The following is an 18,273-nucleotide window of genomic DNA, read 5'->3' as shown; positions in this document are numbered from 1 at the left end:
CGCACATGAATGTTGGGCTGAACCGCAATCCATGGAAGTCTTTGTAATATCTGCAGCCAATAAAAGAAAACTTTGTCTCAGCAGAGACTTTATTCAGATTCTTACCCAAGGGATTACAGTGCCAACAGAGAGGGGTAGGAGGAAGTGGTCTTAATTCCATCTTTTACCAATAGTATGTTATGGTTACAGGTGGGGATTTCCTGTACAGTAAAGGAAGCCAATGCTCGTAAGAAAAATCTCCTTCTTTATGCTTGGTGATGACACAGCAATAAGCAAACTCCCAGATTGTTACCACTCCTCTAGGAGAAGTGCTGAATAACGCAACCTACTTGGGGTCAGCTCTGGAATCTGTCTGCTGTAAATATTTCTCCCAGCCTCTCCAGCAGTAGCAACACAGGAACGTTTAAGTGGGGACATCCCTGGAGTACAGACAGCGCAAATCTAACTCTGTGACTGACAATGGCAGTAACACGTAGTCTCCCAGGCAGTTAAAACTTACCGTCTGTGCCAAGGAGGTTGTCCTCCATATGCTATAGGATTTGTGGACGGGTTCCAAGCTAAAAGAGCCACTTGCTGTGGTTTGGGCCTCAAACACAAGCAGCTTATCATCAAGGGGATCACAGTAATAGCATTTAGTCCATCTGAAATCTAAGATGCATCAGTTCAGCTTTAATAGTGCTATCTAAAAGACCAGGCCTGTACTTCCTCTGTGCAGATGGGCTCTTTACTGGATGTTGTGAGCTTGTAGTAATTGGGACTGGTGCTGAGGGTGGTGGGTACCTCTGAGCTGCGCAGCAGAACACCATCACTGCCTGTCCTATTACTGGGGCTGTTCTTCCCCATTAGGCCAGGACAAACTGCAGGTTAGTGAGCAGCACTTTGATGCCACTTGTGACTGTTACAACAGAGGTGGCTGGGTTAAGTTTAAAAGTATTTGCATCGCCCTTTTTATAGCGGTCTCGAAAAACGTAGATGCTGCCATTGCAGCTGGCAATCTTCCAGAGGGATGGTACTGAGCTCCAGGCATCTGGCAAGCACAGCCGGGTGAAGCTATCCAGTAAGGGATTATAGCAAAGCAGCGAATCCCCCTCAGCTACGATGAACACCACATCCTTGTGTACAGCAGCATGCATGCGCCCTGCAAAAGGCAGTACGTATGGCTTCACGTGGCATTTCTCTGTGTTGGTATCGTAGCACTGAATAAGCCGAGACGGCTTGGTGAAGAAGTCCAAATCATTTTCCTCCCCGCCCAGCAGGTAAATGACACCATTAAGATTTACACCTGCAGCCCCAGAGACAGCCACTTCCAACTGGCTGGTCTCTGTCCAGACATTGTCTCGTACTCTGTAATATATGACAGCATTAGAGAGAGTGTCTTGCAGAGTTTTGCCCCCCAGGGAGTATATTGCATCCTTGCTTGGCACGGAGACAAGAGTGTGCTGGAGCCGGTCACGGGGCAGAGGGGCACACCATTCCCAGTCTATAGTTGCATTGTTGCATTTCCACATGCGGCGTGGAATGGAGCCACCAACAACGTATAGGTCACTGCCATGCTTGCAGGCTGCTGTGATCTGGTGACACAAGCTGTTCTGGCCACTCACACTGATGGAGTCATCATCAGCACAATGCAGAGAGACAGCGAGTGAATGTGTTCGCGATGACTCCTTTCCAATCAGGTAGATGTGAACATTTTCTCCAATCACCTAAGAAATGAGGAATTTGTCAGTCTTAGTAGAACTAGGCCTGTTTACACGAACATCAGTGATGCCTGAGACTGATTTTTATCAGCATTTCGGAACCCATCTACGAGCCTGAGGCATGCACTCTGCTTGCCAAGCCATGCTACCCTCAAGCATGCACACATATCTGACACAGTAAAGTTATCAACAGACTTCACTGGAATCTTTGTGGCTGCAGTCGAGTGAAGGGATGGTGCCATTGCTGATGGAGTAACTATTACAAAGAGAATGCCAAACTAAAATTTCTCAATGGTCTTTCAAACAACTGAGCATCTGCTGAAGGGAGTTACTTGTGGCAATGCTCTAACCACCAGTGAAAGCTCCCTCAGGTTAAAATTAAAAATAAAAAAGCAGTCAGTGGGGCTGCTAGTTATAACAATGAAAGTATTCCTTATGCAAACACAATCAATTTCAATGGCATTTGTGTTGTAACTTTCAATCGCACCTGTGGGCAGAATATACCCTGCCTTGAGAAGTGCAGAATTACTAAACAGCCTAGAAAAAAAGGTCTTTTTATACCTTCAGACTTGACCGCAGAGTCTCTGAAAAGCCTGCACGCTCCTCCTTGTTGAAGTTGATCCAGGTTTCTATGGCAGCTGTTGGATTCTGAGAACATGGAACACCATCTGTGGTTTGGGGACAGAAAGAAATTTATGGTATCTAGACATAGGTACCAAAGAACATCTTTTCCTGCAACTCCTTCACCCCCTCCCACAACAAGCCTTAACTTCTAGAGAAAGGAAAAGGAAAAAAAAATACAGAGGTTTATACATTTGGGCAGGCATGATCAGTAATGCCAGCCTAGCAACTACAATGAAGTTTCCTTGTTCAAGTAGCAGGAGATAGAGCTGGCAAATCTAAAGCATTTTACATAGATTTGGACAAGAACTTACGTCTAAGAGAAAGAGAGCAGGGAAGAGGCTCTATGTTGTTTTGTGACTGTGAAAAGCATTATCTTAATTAAGCATTTAGGCATAAAAATTCTCTTCTGGTCCTAGAAACTCATCAAGCAAAGGTCATCTGCAGGAACTGTTCAGTCTTGAGGGTCAGCTCTCTGTCAGCGTACAGAGAACATCTCTGTCATTGCTATCCTGTTAACATTTGGAAATCCCCTGTGAGCTGCTATAGCTTTCTTTAGCAGTGTGACACTGAGCTAACAGACTGCATCAGATTTCTACCAGTTTCCAGGCATAACTAAAAGTTTGTTATGCTGTGGACTACTGCATCATCACCATCAATATAGTACTTAGAAAGTATCTCCTTGTAGTCTGAAAGTCAGCTAGCTGCTCTAACACTCACTATTAAGTCTGTGTTCATCAAGAGGATTCCCTTTTAAAGGCTCCTCTCACTTTGCAATTTGCTCTCACAACAAACCCTGAATTCAGCCATGCTGAAGGCATCCTACAAATCCCAACTAAATCTTTTTCTCCCCACTGAAAGGATTGAGGAAAAGGGAGGAAGAAAAGCAGGTAATTTTACTCTATTCAACAGTAAAAAAAAGCATTTCTGTGAGCCATCTGTTGGATGTAGTGGTCAAATGGAAAAACTTGGATTTTAAAACTGATCATGGGACACGATAAAAGGTAAGCTTAACAACTTACTATCTAATGACTTTTTTTTAATCCTTGCTAGTAATAACTTCTATTTAATTGCACACTGACTAAACAAAGAAGCAGCAATTGCAAAAGTTCTTCCCTACCAGCAGTGAAAGTGTATTTCAGCTTTTAATCCATTTTCATGAGCTAAGTTTAACCATGAAAAATGAGTGACATGAATCTATATATGAAAATAAATGACATGGAAAAAAAATTCTTAAGCAATTATTTTACTTCAGGACCACAAACACTAAAGGTCATAGTCCTTTGAACTATGATTACTATGTGAAATCATTATAAGGAAGGGTTAAAGGGTGATCAACCTCTATAGCTTTACTTCAGAACTTTAGTATTTTGTTTTTAATGAAGTCACAACTTAGTCTAAAAATTGTAGCTAGGGATAGTTACCAAAACTGCCCTACTTTTATCATCGTTTTTGAGCTCTCAGTACATATTCTGAACTGGTATTTGACTCTGAATTCCTTTAACTGCAAAATAAATACTGCAGTACTGCATTGCAACATATGTAAAGACTCAACTTTAGAGGATACTTTAAGTCTTGCCAGACAGATTTGTTAGTATTTCAAAGAAGCCAATCATGGTAGGTGTATTGTTGTATCAGCACACAAAACATTGACACACAAAGTATATTATTTTACTTGTTTACAGAGTTATTTTCTAAATAAAGCAAGAAAGAGATAATCTCTGAGGATCCAAGTCCAACACATTTGAATGTATGAGCTTCTTTTCTGTTCCTGCTTCCTCTAACAGTGATATGCAACTGTACAAAAATTGAGTAGTGACTGAAGCATCAGGAAAAAGCTTTAATGTACTGCCTGTACCTATGAGGGCAGCAGAGAATCTTTAAGGACTGGTGTCGAATGAAGTAAGTTGTTACTGTGCTGACACATCCTTCACAACACTAAGTCACTGCATCCATTGCATTTACATTACAGGTAATTACTGTATTACCTAAGATGTTACAATGCCTCTGTGTCAGTCAGCTGAGTGTCTATCCTTAATAATCCTAGTAATTATATAAAATTGTTAATAACACTAACAGAATCTAGAAACATGGCCTGTGTGTTCAAGCCTTACAAATGTTGACTTGTTGCACTGTAATGTTAAATGACGAAGAATTAAAACAAAAACATGCTCATAAGATGTTTATTTTGTAAGGCTTACTGGTTTTATTTTTAATGCAAACAAAAATAAACGATGTTGAACGTTACTAAGTGATGTTTAAAAACCTGGAATACTTTCAGTCTGTTGACTCAGAAACTGCTGAGAATTAGCAGCGATCTCTATGTCTCTTTTTTTATAGCATAGATCCTTCATTTCCACTGACAGTTTATGGTGGAATTTTTTTCTGATGAAATTATCCAGACTGTTTTGCATTGCTTAGCTAAGCCTCTGAATAGACAGTGATTATGAAAGCTTGTATCTTTCCATCTGTTTTATGCCTGCTAGACTCTCAGACTCAAAGTCTCTTCCCATATGCAGGTCATGGCTGGCCTCCAGAACTCCTTACCTGTAAGGATGTCTGTCAGTAGGCGAAGAGGTAGGTGCAGGAACTCTTCCGTGTCTTGCAGCTGAGACAAATGTGACTTTGCACAGTGTTTGGCAGCCGTGTAGAGCTCCATGTCACTGTGCTGGTCTGCCAGCCACATCACCTGCAGACAGTTCCTGACCTGCACCGTACGGGCCAGAAAACGGGAACATTCTTCAAAAAGGGCAGTCAGCTGGTACATATCTGCCACTTCATAGGTTTCCTGCAACTCCTCGGCCCTCAGCTTTACAGTCCCATGGTAAATATAGTCCACAAGGAGCTGAAAGACACTCTCGCTAACGTCCTGCAGCTCTATCACCCGGTTGTGAGCCTCCTTCAGGTTAGAAGTGAACATGGAACGAAAAAAGCAGCTCTGAGCTGAGAGGACCAAACGGTGCAGCTGGAATTCTTTGCCTTCCACTGATATTGTAACGTCAGCAAAAAGCTCATCCTCCAAACATAATTTCATAATTCCCTGGGCCACGCGGCCTGAGTGTGAGCGGTCAGTGAAGGTGTAGTTAACAAAGTAGTTCTCTTCAGCAGAGGAGCCTCCAGTCTCTTCTGACGAGTCCATGGTGCCACACAGATCAGACCTCCAGCAATCTGTGAAATCACAATTATTATAAGGCTTTCTCCCTCCACTAACAAGATTATGCAATCCTTCGGGATACAGGGAAAACCAAGCGTGTTGGTAAGCAGCCAGCATATTTCAGAGACTGAACATAAATAGCACAGCCAGAAGCTTCTGCTGGAGTTTCAGAAACTAAAACAACTGAAACAAATTAGAAGTTGGCACGATTAAAATTGTAATATATACCAAACTTCCAGTGAGCACAGCATCCCAGCAGAATCAGAAAATTTGCATATCTTTCCACAACTCATTTCACTGACACAAAGAAATACTTGCAAAGCCAGGGAAAGTGACACTACTGCAGCTGGGCTAGGTGGGACAGAAAGGGGTTAAAGTATTGTACTGCAAAGAGCAGAGTTAATTAACATCCGAAAACAATGTGATGAAATTTTTGCAGTGCACCACGTAATGTGATTTTGTTTTCACCAAAAAGTCTGCCAAACACAACCACCAGTCCTTCAAGCTAACTACATGAGGTAACTGATGGCCACGTTGTGTGGCCACAGATTTTCAGCATGCAAAATAACTTGCTACATGCTTTTAGTCACCGTTTCCCAAGTGACAAGGAGAACTCAGTCTGCAATACTGCTGAGTAGGCAACGGAGACAACTGGGAGTGTTCTGGGTTGAAGAAGCTTCAGACCCAGCTAAGGATTGCTGTGGGAAGGAGGCTTTTCTTTAACACAGCTCCTGGCAGCATTAAGAACAAACAGAGGCCTGCTTGCATTTCCTCTAGTTCTACACCTCAACTATCCAACTATGGTGACTGAAAGCAAAACTGAACTGATTAATACTGAACATGACTTCCAATACATAGCTTCTCAAATACATGATTTCTCTGCAGGAGGTCAATGGTTACTTTCCCATGCCTTCAAACACGCATATTCCTGCAGCAGCTCTGCTGGTACAGGACAGCTCCTAATTCCTCACTCAGGCTTTGCTCACTGGTGGCAGTTCCTCCACCTCACGGGCTGGACAGGCCCCGCCATCCCGAACGGTCCGTCTTAAGTACGACCTCTTTGTTCTACGGCATTCTCGGACTGAATCACCATCCATTATGCTGTGCGAGATCGAGGAAACGACCCAGAACCCCTCAGCCCCAAGCTCCCAGCTTTAGTAGGTACGAGCCCGTCCCGCAGAGCTCCTAGTCCGGCACCCAACAGCCGCAGCCCCAAAACCCACGTCACGAGCGGCTGCCCACAGCCCACGCAGATCTCGAGGGCTGGGGCCGTGTCACGGGGAAGCGTCAGCAACGGCTACAGACCACGACGAAGGACGTGGGATTTACAGCAGACGCCTCAGAAAACAAACGGGAAGGCCGATCCTCGGAAAGCTGATGGGCACGCAGCGCACAGGACGGCCTCCAGGCGGTGAGCGCGGCGCTGCGGCACTCCGCACCCGAGCCCCCCCGCCTTCCCCTCCGCGCAGCGCAGCGCAGCGCAGCGCAGCAGGCCCCAGCCCCACTCCGCCCGGCGCGACACCCACCTGCGGCGCCTCCCTTCATGCCGCCGCCCCGGAGCCTCCCTCCACCTTCGCCTTCGCCGCCCCAGGGTGCCCCAGCGGCTCCCCCGCGCCCCTCACCCTGCGCCAGGCGCCGCCAGGCACTCGCCACTTCCGGCCTCCACCCGGAAGCGCCGCCGAGAAGTCCCCGCGCGCTTCCGGCTCCCGGGGGAAGCTCGGTGGCGGCGAGTTCTTCCGCTTCCGGTCCGTGCCCTTGCCCGTCCGTGCGGCGGGATGTTGGCGGCGGCGGCGCGGGGCCTGGTGCGGGCCGCGCGGCGAGGTGAGGATGGGCGGGCGGCGCTCGGTGGCAGCTCGGGGCGCCGCGACCCTCACGCGTGTCCATTCTGTCCTCAGGTGGTGCGGGCCCGGCGGCGGCGGCGGCGGCGCAGACCCGGCTGGCGGGGGGCTCAGCCGCGGAGACGCGCCGTAAGTGAAGCGGGAAGTGCGGCGGGAGGGGCCTTTTGTTTTCGGAGGGCTTCGTTCGCGTTGCCCGGATCCGAATGCGGTTAGCGGCTTCCCGGGAACCGAGATGTTGGGCAGGAAGGTGAGGGTGCCGGTGGCCGTGCACGCTGCGGGTGCCCTCCTGCCTCTTCTTTCTGGCCACGCTAACGTGATCGTGGCTTCTCGTCTAGGCTGGAAAAGAACTACGAAACCACCAAGCCCGACCATCTGTGTGGCCTGTTGAGCCCCACCACTAAGCCACGTCCTGCACTGCCACATCTGCACATCTCTGAGATACCCCCAGGGATGAGGTCTCCACTGCCTCCCTGGCAGCCTGATCCAATGCCCAACCCCCCCTTCCATGAGCAAGTTCGTCCTCGTACCCAATCTAAACTTCCTCTGCTGCAACTTGAGGCTCTTTTCTCACATCTTATTACTTATCACACAAGAAAGGTGATCGCCAACGTTCCTCTCAGGTAGCTCAGAGGAGGTCTCCCCTCAGCCGTCTGTTCCCCAGATATTATTTCTGTGACAGTGAACTCTGCACTCCGCTATGCATGTATTGTATATTTAGCTTCAGGTTTACCATAAGTAAGCTCTGGAGGATGCCTGAATCTGCCTGGCTTCTGAAAGAGCTACTCAGAGATTGAGAGTGATTAAAGGGATTTTTAAGGACGTGATGAATGTTGCTGCTCTTTCTGTGGCTTGCCCTGCTGTAATCTGTTGTTCTCCATAGCTACTGTCAGACCGAAAAATGAAGTAGAACAGAAGCAGCTCTGTGCATTTGGGGAGTATGTGGCTGAGATCCTGCCCAAGTATATCCAGCAAGCACAGGTAGGTGCTGCTCAAGAAATTGTTCTTGCTGGGAGGCAAGGGACCTCATGAACACACTGCTTCTTGTTAGATGTCAAAAGTTGTTGTGTGGGAGGGAGCTTGTCAGAATTACACAAAAATTACAACTACTATTGAGCCACTTTCTCTGATGTCATTGTGTCTGCTGTACCATATGCTCTCTTTGTATGATGTCCTGCTGGATTCTGCAGTGTTCACTCCTATTAGCACGTGTGCTAGTTCCCTTTCCATCCTTTTCATCAGGTGACCTGTTTCAATGAGTTGGAGCTTTTGATCCATCCAGATGGGATTATTCCAGTTCTGACCTTCCTCCGAGATCATACTAATGCTCAGTTCAAGTCCTTGGCTGACTTGACTGCTGTTGATGTCCCATCTCGGCAGTACCGCTTCGAGGTAAGAGCTGCTCTAAGGCATCAAACTCACAGAGTTTCACAAGTGCTAATGGCTGTGGGTGCTGTTGCAGCTAGAACTGCATTTTTTTACTTCACAAAAATAAAAGTCCACTCTGAAGTGCAGGGTTTGTTTAACCTGTTGATTATGGAAGTAGTAGTAGAACCGATACTGCATGAATTCCTAGCTTGGCTTTCCTGTTCTGTTCTAGAACAAGCTAGAAGTCTTTTTGCAGGGAGTGGTAGTAGTGGTTGGTTTTCTGCTTGTTTGTTTTGCTTTGTTTTTACAAAAATGTCCAGAGCCTTCTTTCTGCTAAATACATACTGGTACTCTTCCTTATTCTGCCTGAGTCCGTCTGCTGCTGTTGACACAGCCAGTCATGATTTGCCCTATAATTCCACCAGTCTTCTTCTCCTTAACAATTTTCTAAAAAAAGGACAAACTTCATTAGTTTTAAAAACATCTTCTGACATCAGGACCTATTTGAAGGAGTTTAGATACTCAGCATATTGTCTTCTCACCTAGTACTAGAAAGCTCTGTTCAATTTATTGTAGTTTACCCTAGGAAAAGGTACAGTATAAAAGCAGAAAATTCTGGGTCACTGGTTGTAGGAGGCTGCCTCCTTATTGATGAAGGAGATGTCCTTCTTCCTTTGTCCAATTTGGGCAGATCATCCTTCAAATGGGAGAAGCGATGTGATTTAATTCCCAGCAAGTTACAAGGATAAGGAAAAGTAGCTAATTTATTTTTCCTCTTTTGTTTATCTTGTGGTAACAAATTTATGTTCCAATTGGATCACTGAATACTGAGAGTAATTGGTAGCCATTTTCTTTGTGACAGTCTATTGTCTTGTGTTTTCATTCCTCCAGTATTCTCTTTCTTTAAGATTTAGTATTCCTCTTTACTTCAACTGTTTTTTAACAACTGACATTTTATAAATCCCACATACTTTTTGTTACACTTCTAAGAAAGAGATAATGTATTGGAGCCTCAGTTACAGTGCTTTTCAGTGCACAGCTCCTAAGAGCTGAACGTGACTTTGCTGAAAAGGAATATTTGAAATAGGCTTAATGTATCTTTGCTCAGCCTGTCTTGTATTGCTTGGAGACCTTCAAAGTCCATACAAGCCCAATGCCTTCTTGTATTCTGCTTCAGATTGTTTACAATCTCCTGTCTCTGCGATTCAACAGTCGGATCCGTGTGAAAACATACACTGATGAGCTGACACCTATTGATTCAGCAGTGTCTGTGCACAAAGCAGCAAACTGGTATGAAAGAGAGGTGAGTGCCGGCATACTTGGGAGCAGTCTCTTTTGAGGGGGGCTGTGTTTTCCTGATAAAACTTAGTACTTAGGGCACTGAGAAAGAAAGAAATGTTTCACTGGCTTTCTCTTCTGAATAGGGGGAAAAAAAGGTGTTTGGTTTGTTTTTGTTTAGTTCTTTTATGACTTGCACTGGTAGTACACAAAACCAGGCAAGTAACTGAAATTCTGTGGATATAATAACAAAGTATTTGTTCAAAGTAAGAGGAGCCTTTGTTAGCAGGACTTGTTTGTTTTCATGGTTGGATTGACCTTTCCAGGTGAGGTGGGGAATTGCGGACATGCTAGAAAGGTTAGAATGGAGACAGTCTGTCTAATTCAACTTGTCTCCCTTTCATTTAGGTTTGGGACATGTATGGTGTTTTCTTTGCCAACCATCCTGATCTAAGGAGAATCCTCACAGACTACGGGTTTGAAGGCCATCCTTTCCGGAAGGACTTTCCACTCTCTGGTTATGTAGAGGTAGGAGATGCATTTGTGTCTGCAGTTATAAAATCTCTCTAATATTCTTATCTGAGTTTCAATGCAGAGATGCGATTGCTTTATAATCTTTCATATAAAAGGCAGCTAAAGACATTTAACTGGTGTGCATTCTAGCAAGCTGTACATATCTCCAGCATTTGAAGTCATCATATATATCATCTGCAATAAGGCAGCCTAAAGATAGGAACACTGAGCAATTTTAATGTGCAGTGTGCCACAGACACTTCTTGGACAGAGAAAGTGCTTCTGCTTTTAGCATGAAACTTTCTCCTGAAAAGCTATTTATGCCTATGGAAGTAAATGACAAAACAGATCTTTCTGCACCTGGAACTCTGCTTTGTGGAATTTTAGTTTTAGATTTAAGTTACAGAACTAAAGTTCAACTGACTTAATTCATCAATCATTTACTACTGTGTGCTAAATCACGAGTGAAATGAGTGTATCTGGTTATCTGCTTAGTTTCAAAGCATCTGTTTTCGCAGAAGCATTTGTATTTGGTGCAGTTCTGAGGCTGAGCTGAGTCTCAAGAAGAGACAGTGAGGTTCTGCAGGCAGCAGGTGGTTTTAAGAAAATAGAAATAGTGCAGTCCTGTAAGTGATGAGCAGGCAGCAGATTTGGAGATCTGGATTGACATAGTAAGGACAAATCAGTCCAATCTAGTATTCACCTACCCTTGCCCTGTGTTCCAAATATTATGCTAAGAAGCACAACTGAAATCAAACAAGCTGACATGATGGCAATTCACAGATACTCATGAGAGTAGTACCCGCGTACAGTGGTGTGGATAGACCACCTTACTGCAATGACTCAGAAGTTCCTTTGCCACATGGCAAACTAAAGGTATTATTCCATGTAAACTTTGTGTGGACTGTAGGCTAGGTACTCCTGATTCAGAGTGGCCACACACCTTAGGTGCATGGTAGCAGAAAGGAGGGTATTTTTGGAGAGTACAGAGGTCCCAGTGTCATCTGGAGGTCTCCTCTTTGTGAAGTAGGAGAACTGAAGCTGCGGCAGTGGCCTGTGCTTTATCACATCCACGGCATAAAAACCAAGGGCTACTTGTACTGGAGGCTGATCTTGGTCATAACCATTTCCATCCAGTGGCAGAGGTGACGCTGGGGGCTGTCTGAAAATGATTGTCCTTTGCTCTGCTCTAGGTGCGGTATGACGATGAAGTGAAACGCGTAGTGGCAGAACCTGTGGAACTATCTCAGGAATTCCGCAAGTTTGACCTGAATAGCCCTTGGGAGGCATTTCCTGCTTATCGTGCACCTCCAGAACCCCTGAAAATAGAACCTGGAGCCAAGAAGGAAGATGCAAAATAGCAGCAGAACGGAGTGGGTGCATGGCACCATCCTTTCTGTTCGAATGTAATATTTATAGTAATAAAAGTTGTTATGAGACTCTTGCCTGTCACGATCACATAAACCGTTGTTCTCAACCTAGATGAAAAACTAAGGATGAAGTATGTTAATTTACAGTCCTGATGATCTAACTTTGAGCTCTAAGATCCTAGGTTTGTCTTTTTTGCTTGGAAATTGAATGGAGTTGCTTTAGATATGCTACTTTTGTTAGCTGTCCCTGGAAGTGTAAGTCATAACCTGAGCACTTACTAGTGCAAACTTCAGGAGACTTCTGAGATGGCTGTGCAGCTTCAATAAGAGGAATGTCTCAGCTCTACAATGGGCTCTGGGAAGACCATAGATGCAGCAAACACAGACAGCTTGTGTATGTTCATGATTCTAAACCAACTGTTATTAGGAAAACACAAGAAGCACTTAAATTCAGACCATAAAGACTGGAAATAGCTGCACTGTCTCTGGAACTTGGTCTGTGTTCTGCTGGCAGGTAACCTCTCACATGCTACTGCATACCAGCTTTTCCTTCAGAGTTCAGCAGCCTTTACTTTTTCTGGCTTCTTCAGACTCTGGATTTCCCTGCAGCTGAAATATTTCTCTTCCCTTCTCTTGTAGAAGAAAGTGTATGCATCTTTGTCACCTTTCCAATTATTCTCAGCTCTGTGACATAATAGCATTACCTCTATCTTTGCTGTTGTGGAAAATCTCAGCTCTCAAAAAAAAAAAAAAAAATTGTAGCTGGGCAACCTAATCTAGCTGTGGTGCCCTGTTGATTGCAGGGGATTTGGTTTAGATGGCCTTCAGAGGTCCCCTCCAGATCTAAGGATGCTCTGATTCCATAAACAAAACAGGAGCTGGGAAAGTCAGAGTATGGGACAGAGAAAGGAATAGAAATGATAAATTCACTTAAGGGGAAAACAAACAAACAAACAAAAAGTAAATCACTACAACTAGAATGTGGCCTGTTTGCAAGAAGAGCTGGGCTGTATGGTAAGCATCAGGTTCCATATTTGTTTACACCCTAGCTTTGTAAGCATGGATTTCTTAAGTTCTTTTTTCTTCCTTAATTTGTTTCAGGCTGTTGTGGCCAGCAGTGTTTGGGATATGACTCAGAACAGCATTCTCTAATTAAGACTGGTAGCATTTGCTGTTATTATTAAAAATTAGACATCTTTATAGGCAGAAAAAAGGAGAAAGAAACAGAAGAAGTCAGCAGAAGTTTGGGTTTTAAATAATTTCTAGGTCCCCTTAGGATCTGCCAGTGTTTGAATTGATTAAATTGGAAATGTACTTTTAATCATTTCTACAATATATTCCATAGCTGGTTCTATTTTCTGTTGCACCAGCTCTTTTGCATTGTGATGCTCGTTGCACAAGACAGAAGTGTATAACACCACTTCTGCCACTGTGAAAGATATTAATGAAGAGCATTTTTACCCCACTATGGTCTTTATTACCCATCTCAGGATGTTTGAAGCACCATAACACGACTTATGATGTATTCACAAAAATACTATTTCCCAGTATGATAGGTCAGAAGAGTGACAGTAACTAAAACAGAAGGAAATATGCTTGTCAAGCTGAACATGCTTGTGCAGAGGGAAAATTTGATTGACAGCATCACACAATGCACTGTCAAGTTGGACAAAATGCAGCATTTGCTAACGAATACACAGAGTCCAATCAGCCAGCCCTGTAGGGACAAGCATTGGCTCCAGCAGATCTTTAATATGTGAAATATTTGCTAATGGACCCAAATATCTTCTAATTAGAGAAGTCTTGGAGCTTATAAAGAGTGCAGTTTACTCACCCAGACACATTGTCCCAGGAGACAGGAGGTTACACAACCTCACAAAGTACTGCCAATGTTGGCACACCACCTACACTGTTTCTGAGCCCCAGGGGCCATGCTTTCATAGGAACCTGCTTGCACCGGGGTCCTTGTGGCTGGTGGGCGCTTGCTTCACACTGGGCAAGGCTGTTGTCAGCATGGTCACACACAATGTTGTCTTCTAAATCCTCTGTCACTGCCTCGACGAGGCTGCCAACTCATTTGCCTGCACAGGATATTCCAAACGTAGGAGGATGTTGGATGAGACATATGTGCAATAGCTGACAGAGAGATGTCCTAATCAGAGGAGACATTTTCTTATAACAGAGCTGAATAGAGTTTAGGTGATGATTCACAGTCACCATCTTGAGCTTCCTCAGATGAGTATGTTTTATTGGTGTTTTCCAGAACTTTGGCATTTCTCCCTACAGCCATGCAAGCAGTCTCTCCTCACTGCTGATGGGACTGTTGATGCATTAGGGCATCCACCTCCACCACAGCCACACAGTCTGTATGGGCCCTGGTGATTGATATTCAGGCGAAAAAAAAAACAAAACAAAAACAAGGCAGGGATTTCAGCTAGGCCTTGGAGTCCTTCAGAGCAGAAGTTACAGGACTACTGAAGGACTGGCTAGGTGACATCACACCTCGTATTACTGCACCCTATCACATCTCATGTTATGTGAGGGCCCCATTCCATCTCTTTTGTATAGGCTGCACCTGATTATAGACAATGCTTTACTCAACCTTGCTCTGCTTCTTCCCTCCTGTGACTCACAGTATCACCTACCCACGAGCCACATATCTCCTCCCTTTCATTCTTAGCCTTTTCTTTCTCCTCATCTTCTTCCTGAGCACCTGCTGGATAGGCCTGAGGCAAGAGCTGAAATTAGGACTAGGGGGAATGCCTTCAAGCTGCACCAGGGGAGATTTGGGCTGGATGTTAGGAAATACTACTTCTCCAAAAGAGTAGTCAGGTACTGGAATGGGCTGCCCAGGGAGGTGGTGGAGTCACCAACCTTAGAGATGTTCAAGGAGGAACATTTGGACGTTGTGTTGAGGGACACAGTTTAGTGAGAACCATTAGTGATGGGTGTATTGTTGGACTGGATGATCTTGCAGGTCTTCTCCAACCTTGATGTTTCTCTGATTCTGAGATCTCCTCAAGTTGTGGGTGAGACACGAAGCAAGAGATTCCTCCAGTTTTTAAGCAAAGTTTTGCTTTCAAGATGCTACCTAACTCTTTACAGTCTCATCTCAAAGAAACCTCCCTTCCAAAGAGGCTCTTCTGGTGCTGCATTAAGCAGACCTTAAGCCTTCTGATGCTTCTCTACACCACATACGTATCAAAGTACAACCTATGCAACAAGATGCTTGCCCCACCATACAGATGTAATCTGCAATGGGAAAAAGCAGCAACAGAAATCCACAGCACTAAGAGGATGAGTAGCTTCAGCTGTACAAGCACTGCTATGTTTGTGTTCACAACTGAAGAAAAAGAAAAAAAAAAAAAATCACAAAGACCCAACACGGTGCAAAAGAAAAGGCCCATATGAACACTAATTGTGGATGGAGACAGTAAGTGCACCAATGAACAGATACAAGGTTTGAGGGCTTGCAGGAGTCTGTATAATGCAAGATCCAGAGGAATTCTTCCCAACAGGTACCATCATTTGTAACTTTGGAAAACTAGGTTTGAATGGCTGCTACCTCACTTGTATCTTCCTTTGACAGTTCCTCCCTCTGCTGCACCATCACCTGGTGATGGGCCAACCTTCTGCTGCTTGGAACAAAGTTTGGCTCAACATTCAGCCAGCTCCTACAAACTTTGGTCTGTACACAAAGATGGTTGTAATACAACAAAAAGCACAGCAATAATAGCAGAGCAGCAAGATTGTAGGCTACAGCAAGCGAGGGCTCCTGAAATACAACAGCTGTAGACACAAATATACAGAAAAGAAGCTGCTTACCTTCAGAAAGCCTCAAGGACATAGGAAGCTCCAGCAAGACACCTTCACCTCCATTGCCAACCCTTAAATGAGGTCTGGAAGGGGTGGATCCTGGCTCTAGCTTTTCCAGTCACGCAGGGGCATTGCATGCAGCTGAGCTCCCTTGGGTTGGTCCTGCCTCCCCACCAGGTGCTCAATCACTGCTTCAGGCTATTACTTAGTGTTTTTGCTATAAAGGTGAAGGGTCTTGAGGGTAATATGTATAAGGATTATCTGAGGTTATTTGGCTTGTCTGGCTTAGAGAAGCGGAGGCTGAGTGGAGGCCTCATGGCAGCTCTCACAAAGAGAGAAAATGAGCAGCACTGATCTTTTTGGTGACTATGACAGGACCCAAGACCTGCATCGGGAGATCAGGTTGGGTATTAGGAAAGGTTCTTCACCAGAGGGTGGTTGGGCACTGAAAAAGTACCACAGGGCAGTGGTAATGGCCCTAAGTTGGAGTTCAAGAAGAATTTGGACAATGCTCTCAGTCATAGAGCTTGAATTTTGGGTGGTCCTGTGCAGTGAGGAGTAGGACTCAATAATCATTGTGGGACTCTTCCAACCCAGGAAATTCCATGGTTCTATGACTATATCCTTTTTCCCTTTCCCACCTCCCAGATTGAGAAGATCATTGTGTAAATGCCACAATCAGCCAAGGTGTCCCTGAAGTAATCTGACATTCTGAAACTGCTCCTGTGACAGATGGCCTGACCAGAGGGCATGTGGAGGAACAGCACTGTGCACATTCAGCTGTGAATAGCTGGCAAGGACACAATCCCTCAGGAGGAGCAGATGTACCACCTAACATTGCATTTGCACAGGCAGGGACTATGTTCAACTGTCAGGATCACCTGCTTGCTTCGGAGCACATCCCATATAACTACCGCTGGTTTACAAACACCTAAGGCACATGTTTATCCTAACTGCAGTTGTCTTTCTCTGTGGGATAGTGAGGCAATTCTGCAAAACTCCCCCAGCTGAAGGCAACAAACACTACCTATGCTACCACCTCCTACCTGCTGCTGGATCAGTCATCTGAACGCAGTCTATGGGCCTTCTCTCTCCTTCCTCCCACCAACATGACTATCTTTTTGTAGATACTTCAGCTGCATGCAACATATTCCTGTTGACGAGATCAAATATAACTTATGCAGATGTTGGCCAAAGTTCTGGATGACTGCTTTGTCAGGTATTGCAAAACACCACAGATGCATGCTGAAAAGAGGTTATTTCATGTCCCAAAAGATGCAGCATTGTTGGTGGCTTTTTTTTGTTGTTTGTTTGTTTATTTGTTTTGGCAAAGTAACTTCTAGACAGTTATGTGAACACAGTGGATTTTAAAGGATTCAGAAGGCACATCAATCTCACTGCACAAATGGGACATCAGAGTCTATCTCTTGAGTAGCAATGCTATTTACAGTTTAGTAAAAGATATCTCATGCCAGAATAAAGGAATGCTAAAGAGGAAGCAGCAGAAAATAATGCAAACTGAAAGAAGCATTGTTTAGCTGTAAGACAGCCAGGGCTGTGACAGAAATACAAGTTTTACTTTGATGCAAATGGGGGAGAAACGGCCCTGGATATTGAGGTCCCCTACTCTCTTAATAAATCTGTGCTTTTTTTCATAGTTGCTGTAAGCCCACATATTGATTGGTATAGCTGCAGACACTGGAAATTTCAAAAGTCTGGCTGCGTGGTTTGCACAATTTGTCTTAATTGTCAATTTATTAAGTGGAAGGTCATCTCATAAACTACCTGGTGATATTTCCCCAAAAGACATATGTAACTTGAGTGAGATGGCACTATTACTTAACTATACTTATGACTGATTCGTACGACCCTAACTATGCAGGTACCTGTTGGTGATCCTGGAACAATACTGTGCCATACAGAGTAGAAATACGCAATATCCTGAGTGAGGCAGTAACAGAAGTGCAAAGATGGGTACAGCACAGCTATCTTCTGCAAAGGGAATCAGATGAAGTTTCACCTGGGTAATTCTCAACACCTAAAGCAGACCTTGCTCATTGTAACCCAGAAGTCACAGAAGAGGATGACGAGGTGCTAAAGCCTAACTGACTCCCATCCTTGCTGTATACTGAGTATCCTCTTCTGAAGGTTTGCTACAGGGCTGAACAAGTAACATTTCTTCTGCCTGCTTGTATATTTTGGCTGCTACAGCCCTAGAATGAATCTGCCCAGATTGCTGGCCTTATCTGTTTGTGACACTTCTGGACTGTGTGCAGATTTTCAAACTCTGTAAATGGGAAAACTGAACATGAAGCCAAGGAGTGGAGAAGTTCCATGGAGATGGGACGGCACTGTGCAGAGGAGAAAGGAACCAAGAGGTCCCCCCTTCTTCAGAGGCAATCATGCGTAATGAAAGTTCTTAAAACAAATAGCTTTGTATAATTAATTGCAGTGGAAAATCAGTTTTTGGAAGAGAAGCTCAAATAACTCTGCCAAAACCTTCACATCAAAGTCTTCCAAGTTTCCAAAATACGATGAAAAATATCCTTTGGGGTTAGCAAGTTCAGCTGCAAGGCCCTTCCCAGGGCTGCAACCATAAACACAGAAAGGCGGATCTATTT

The 18,273-nt window shown here is 44.5% G+C and overlaps 2 protein-coding genes across 3 annotated transcripts; one reads left to right on the top strand and one right to left on the bottom strand.

The window, feature by feature from the left end:
* Positions 1–40: 40 nt before the first annotated feature.
* KBTBD4 (kelch repeat and BTB domain containing 4) lies at positions 41–7,193 on the bottom strand. Of its 2 annotated transcripts, none has more exons than XM_052695987.1 (4): positions 7,095–7,193; positions 4,866–5,486; positions 2,259–2,365; positions 41–1,703 (listed from the first exon to the last, which is right to left on the bottom strand). In XM_052695987.1, exons 2-4 carry the CDS (start codon positions 5,455–5,457, stop codon positions 843–845), a joined length of 1,560 nt encoding a protein of 519 aa, XP_052551947.1. In that variant the 5' UTR covers positions 5,458–5,486; positions 7,095–7,193; the 3' UTR covers positions 41–842. The 2 variants fall into 2 exon arrangements, with proteins under 2 accessions (XP_052551947.1, XP_052551946.1); XM_052695986.1 differs by having other exon boundaries at positions 6,999–7,116.
* A 39-nt stretch (positions 7,194–7,232) lies between these two features.
* Positions 7,233–11,905, top strand: NDUFS3 (NADH:ubiquinone oxidoreductase core subunit S3). Its single transcript, XM_052695992.1, has 7 exons — positions 7,233–7,293; positions 7,368–7,439; positions 8,191–8,288; positions 8,550–8,699; positions 9,853–9,978; positions 10,362–10,481; positions 11,660–11,905. The coding sequence occupies exons 1-7, from the start codon at positions 7,248–7,250 to the stop codon at positions 11,825–11,827; spliced, it is 780 nt and encodes a 259-aa protein (XP_052551952.1). The 5' UTR covers positions 7,233–7,247; the 3' UTR covers positions 11,828–11,905.
* The last annotated feature ends 6,368 nt before the right edge of the window (positions 11,906–18,273 follow it).

The sequence above is a fragment of the Tympanuchus pallidicinctus genome, unplaced genomic scaffold (assembly GCF_026119805.1).
Source record: "Tympanuchus pallidicinctus isolate F22 unplaced genomic scaffold, pur_lepc_1.0 scaffold3, whole genome shotgun sequence".
Lineage (NCBI taxonomy): Eukaryota > Metazoa > Chordata > Aves > Galliformes > Phasianidae > Tympanuchus > Tympanuchus pallidicinctus.
The sequence above is the reverse complement of the archived record's forward strand: the minus strand, read 5'-3'. Positions and strand labels throughout refer to the sequence as shown.

What these genes read in the sequence shown, in the direction of transcription:
- KBTBD4 (XM_052695986.1), bottom strand. An exon ending in ACTGACAGACATCCTTACAG is followed by an intron (nt 2,366 to 4,865) that starts GTAAGGAGTTCT and finishes CCCAAACCACAG; the next exon opens with ATGGTGTTCCATGTTCTCAG. An exon ending in CTCTGCGGTCAAGTCTGAAG is followed by an intron (nt 1,704 to 2,258) that starts GTATAAAAAGAC and finishes CTCATTTCTTAG; the next exon opens with GTGATTGGAGAAAATGTTCA.
- NDUFS3 (XM_052695992.1), top strand. Translation starts at nt 7,248, where the DNA reads ATGTTGGCGGCGGCGGCGCGGGGCCTGGTGCGGGCCGCGCGGCGAG. An exon ending in GGTGCGGGCCGCGCGGCGAG is followed by an intron (nt 7,294 to 7,367) that starts GTGAGGATGGGC and finishes TTCTGTCCTCAG; the next exon opens with GTGGTGCGGGCCCGGCGGCG. An exon ending in CACTCTCTGGTTATGTAGAG is followed by an intron (nt 10,482 to 11,659) that starts GTAGGAGATGCA and finishes GCTCTGCTCTAG; the next exon opens with GTGCGGTATGACGATGAAGT.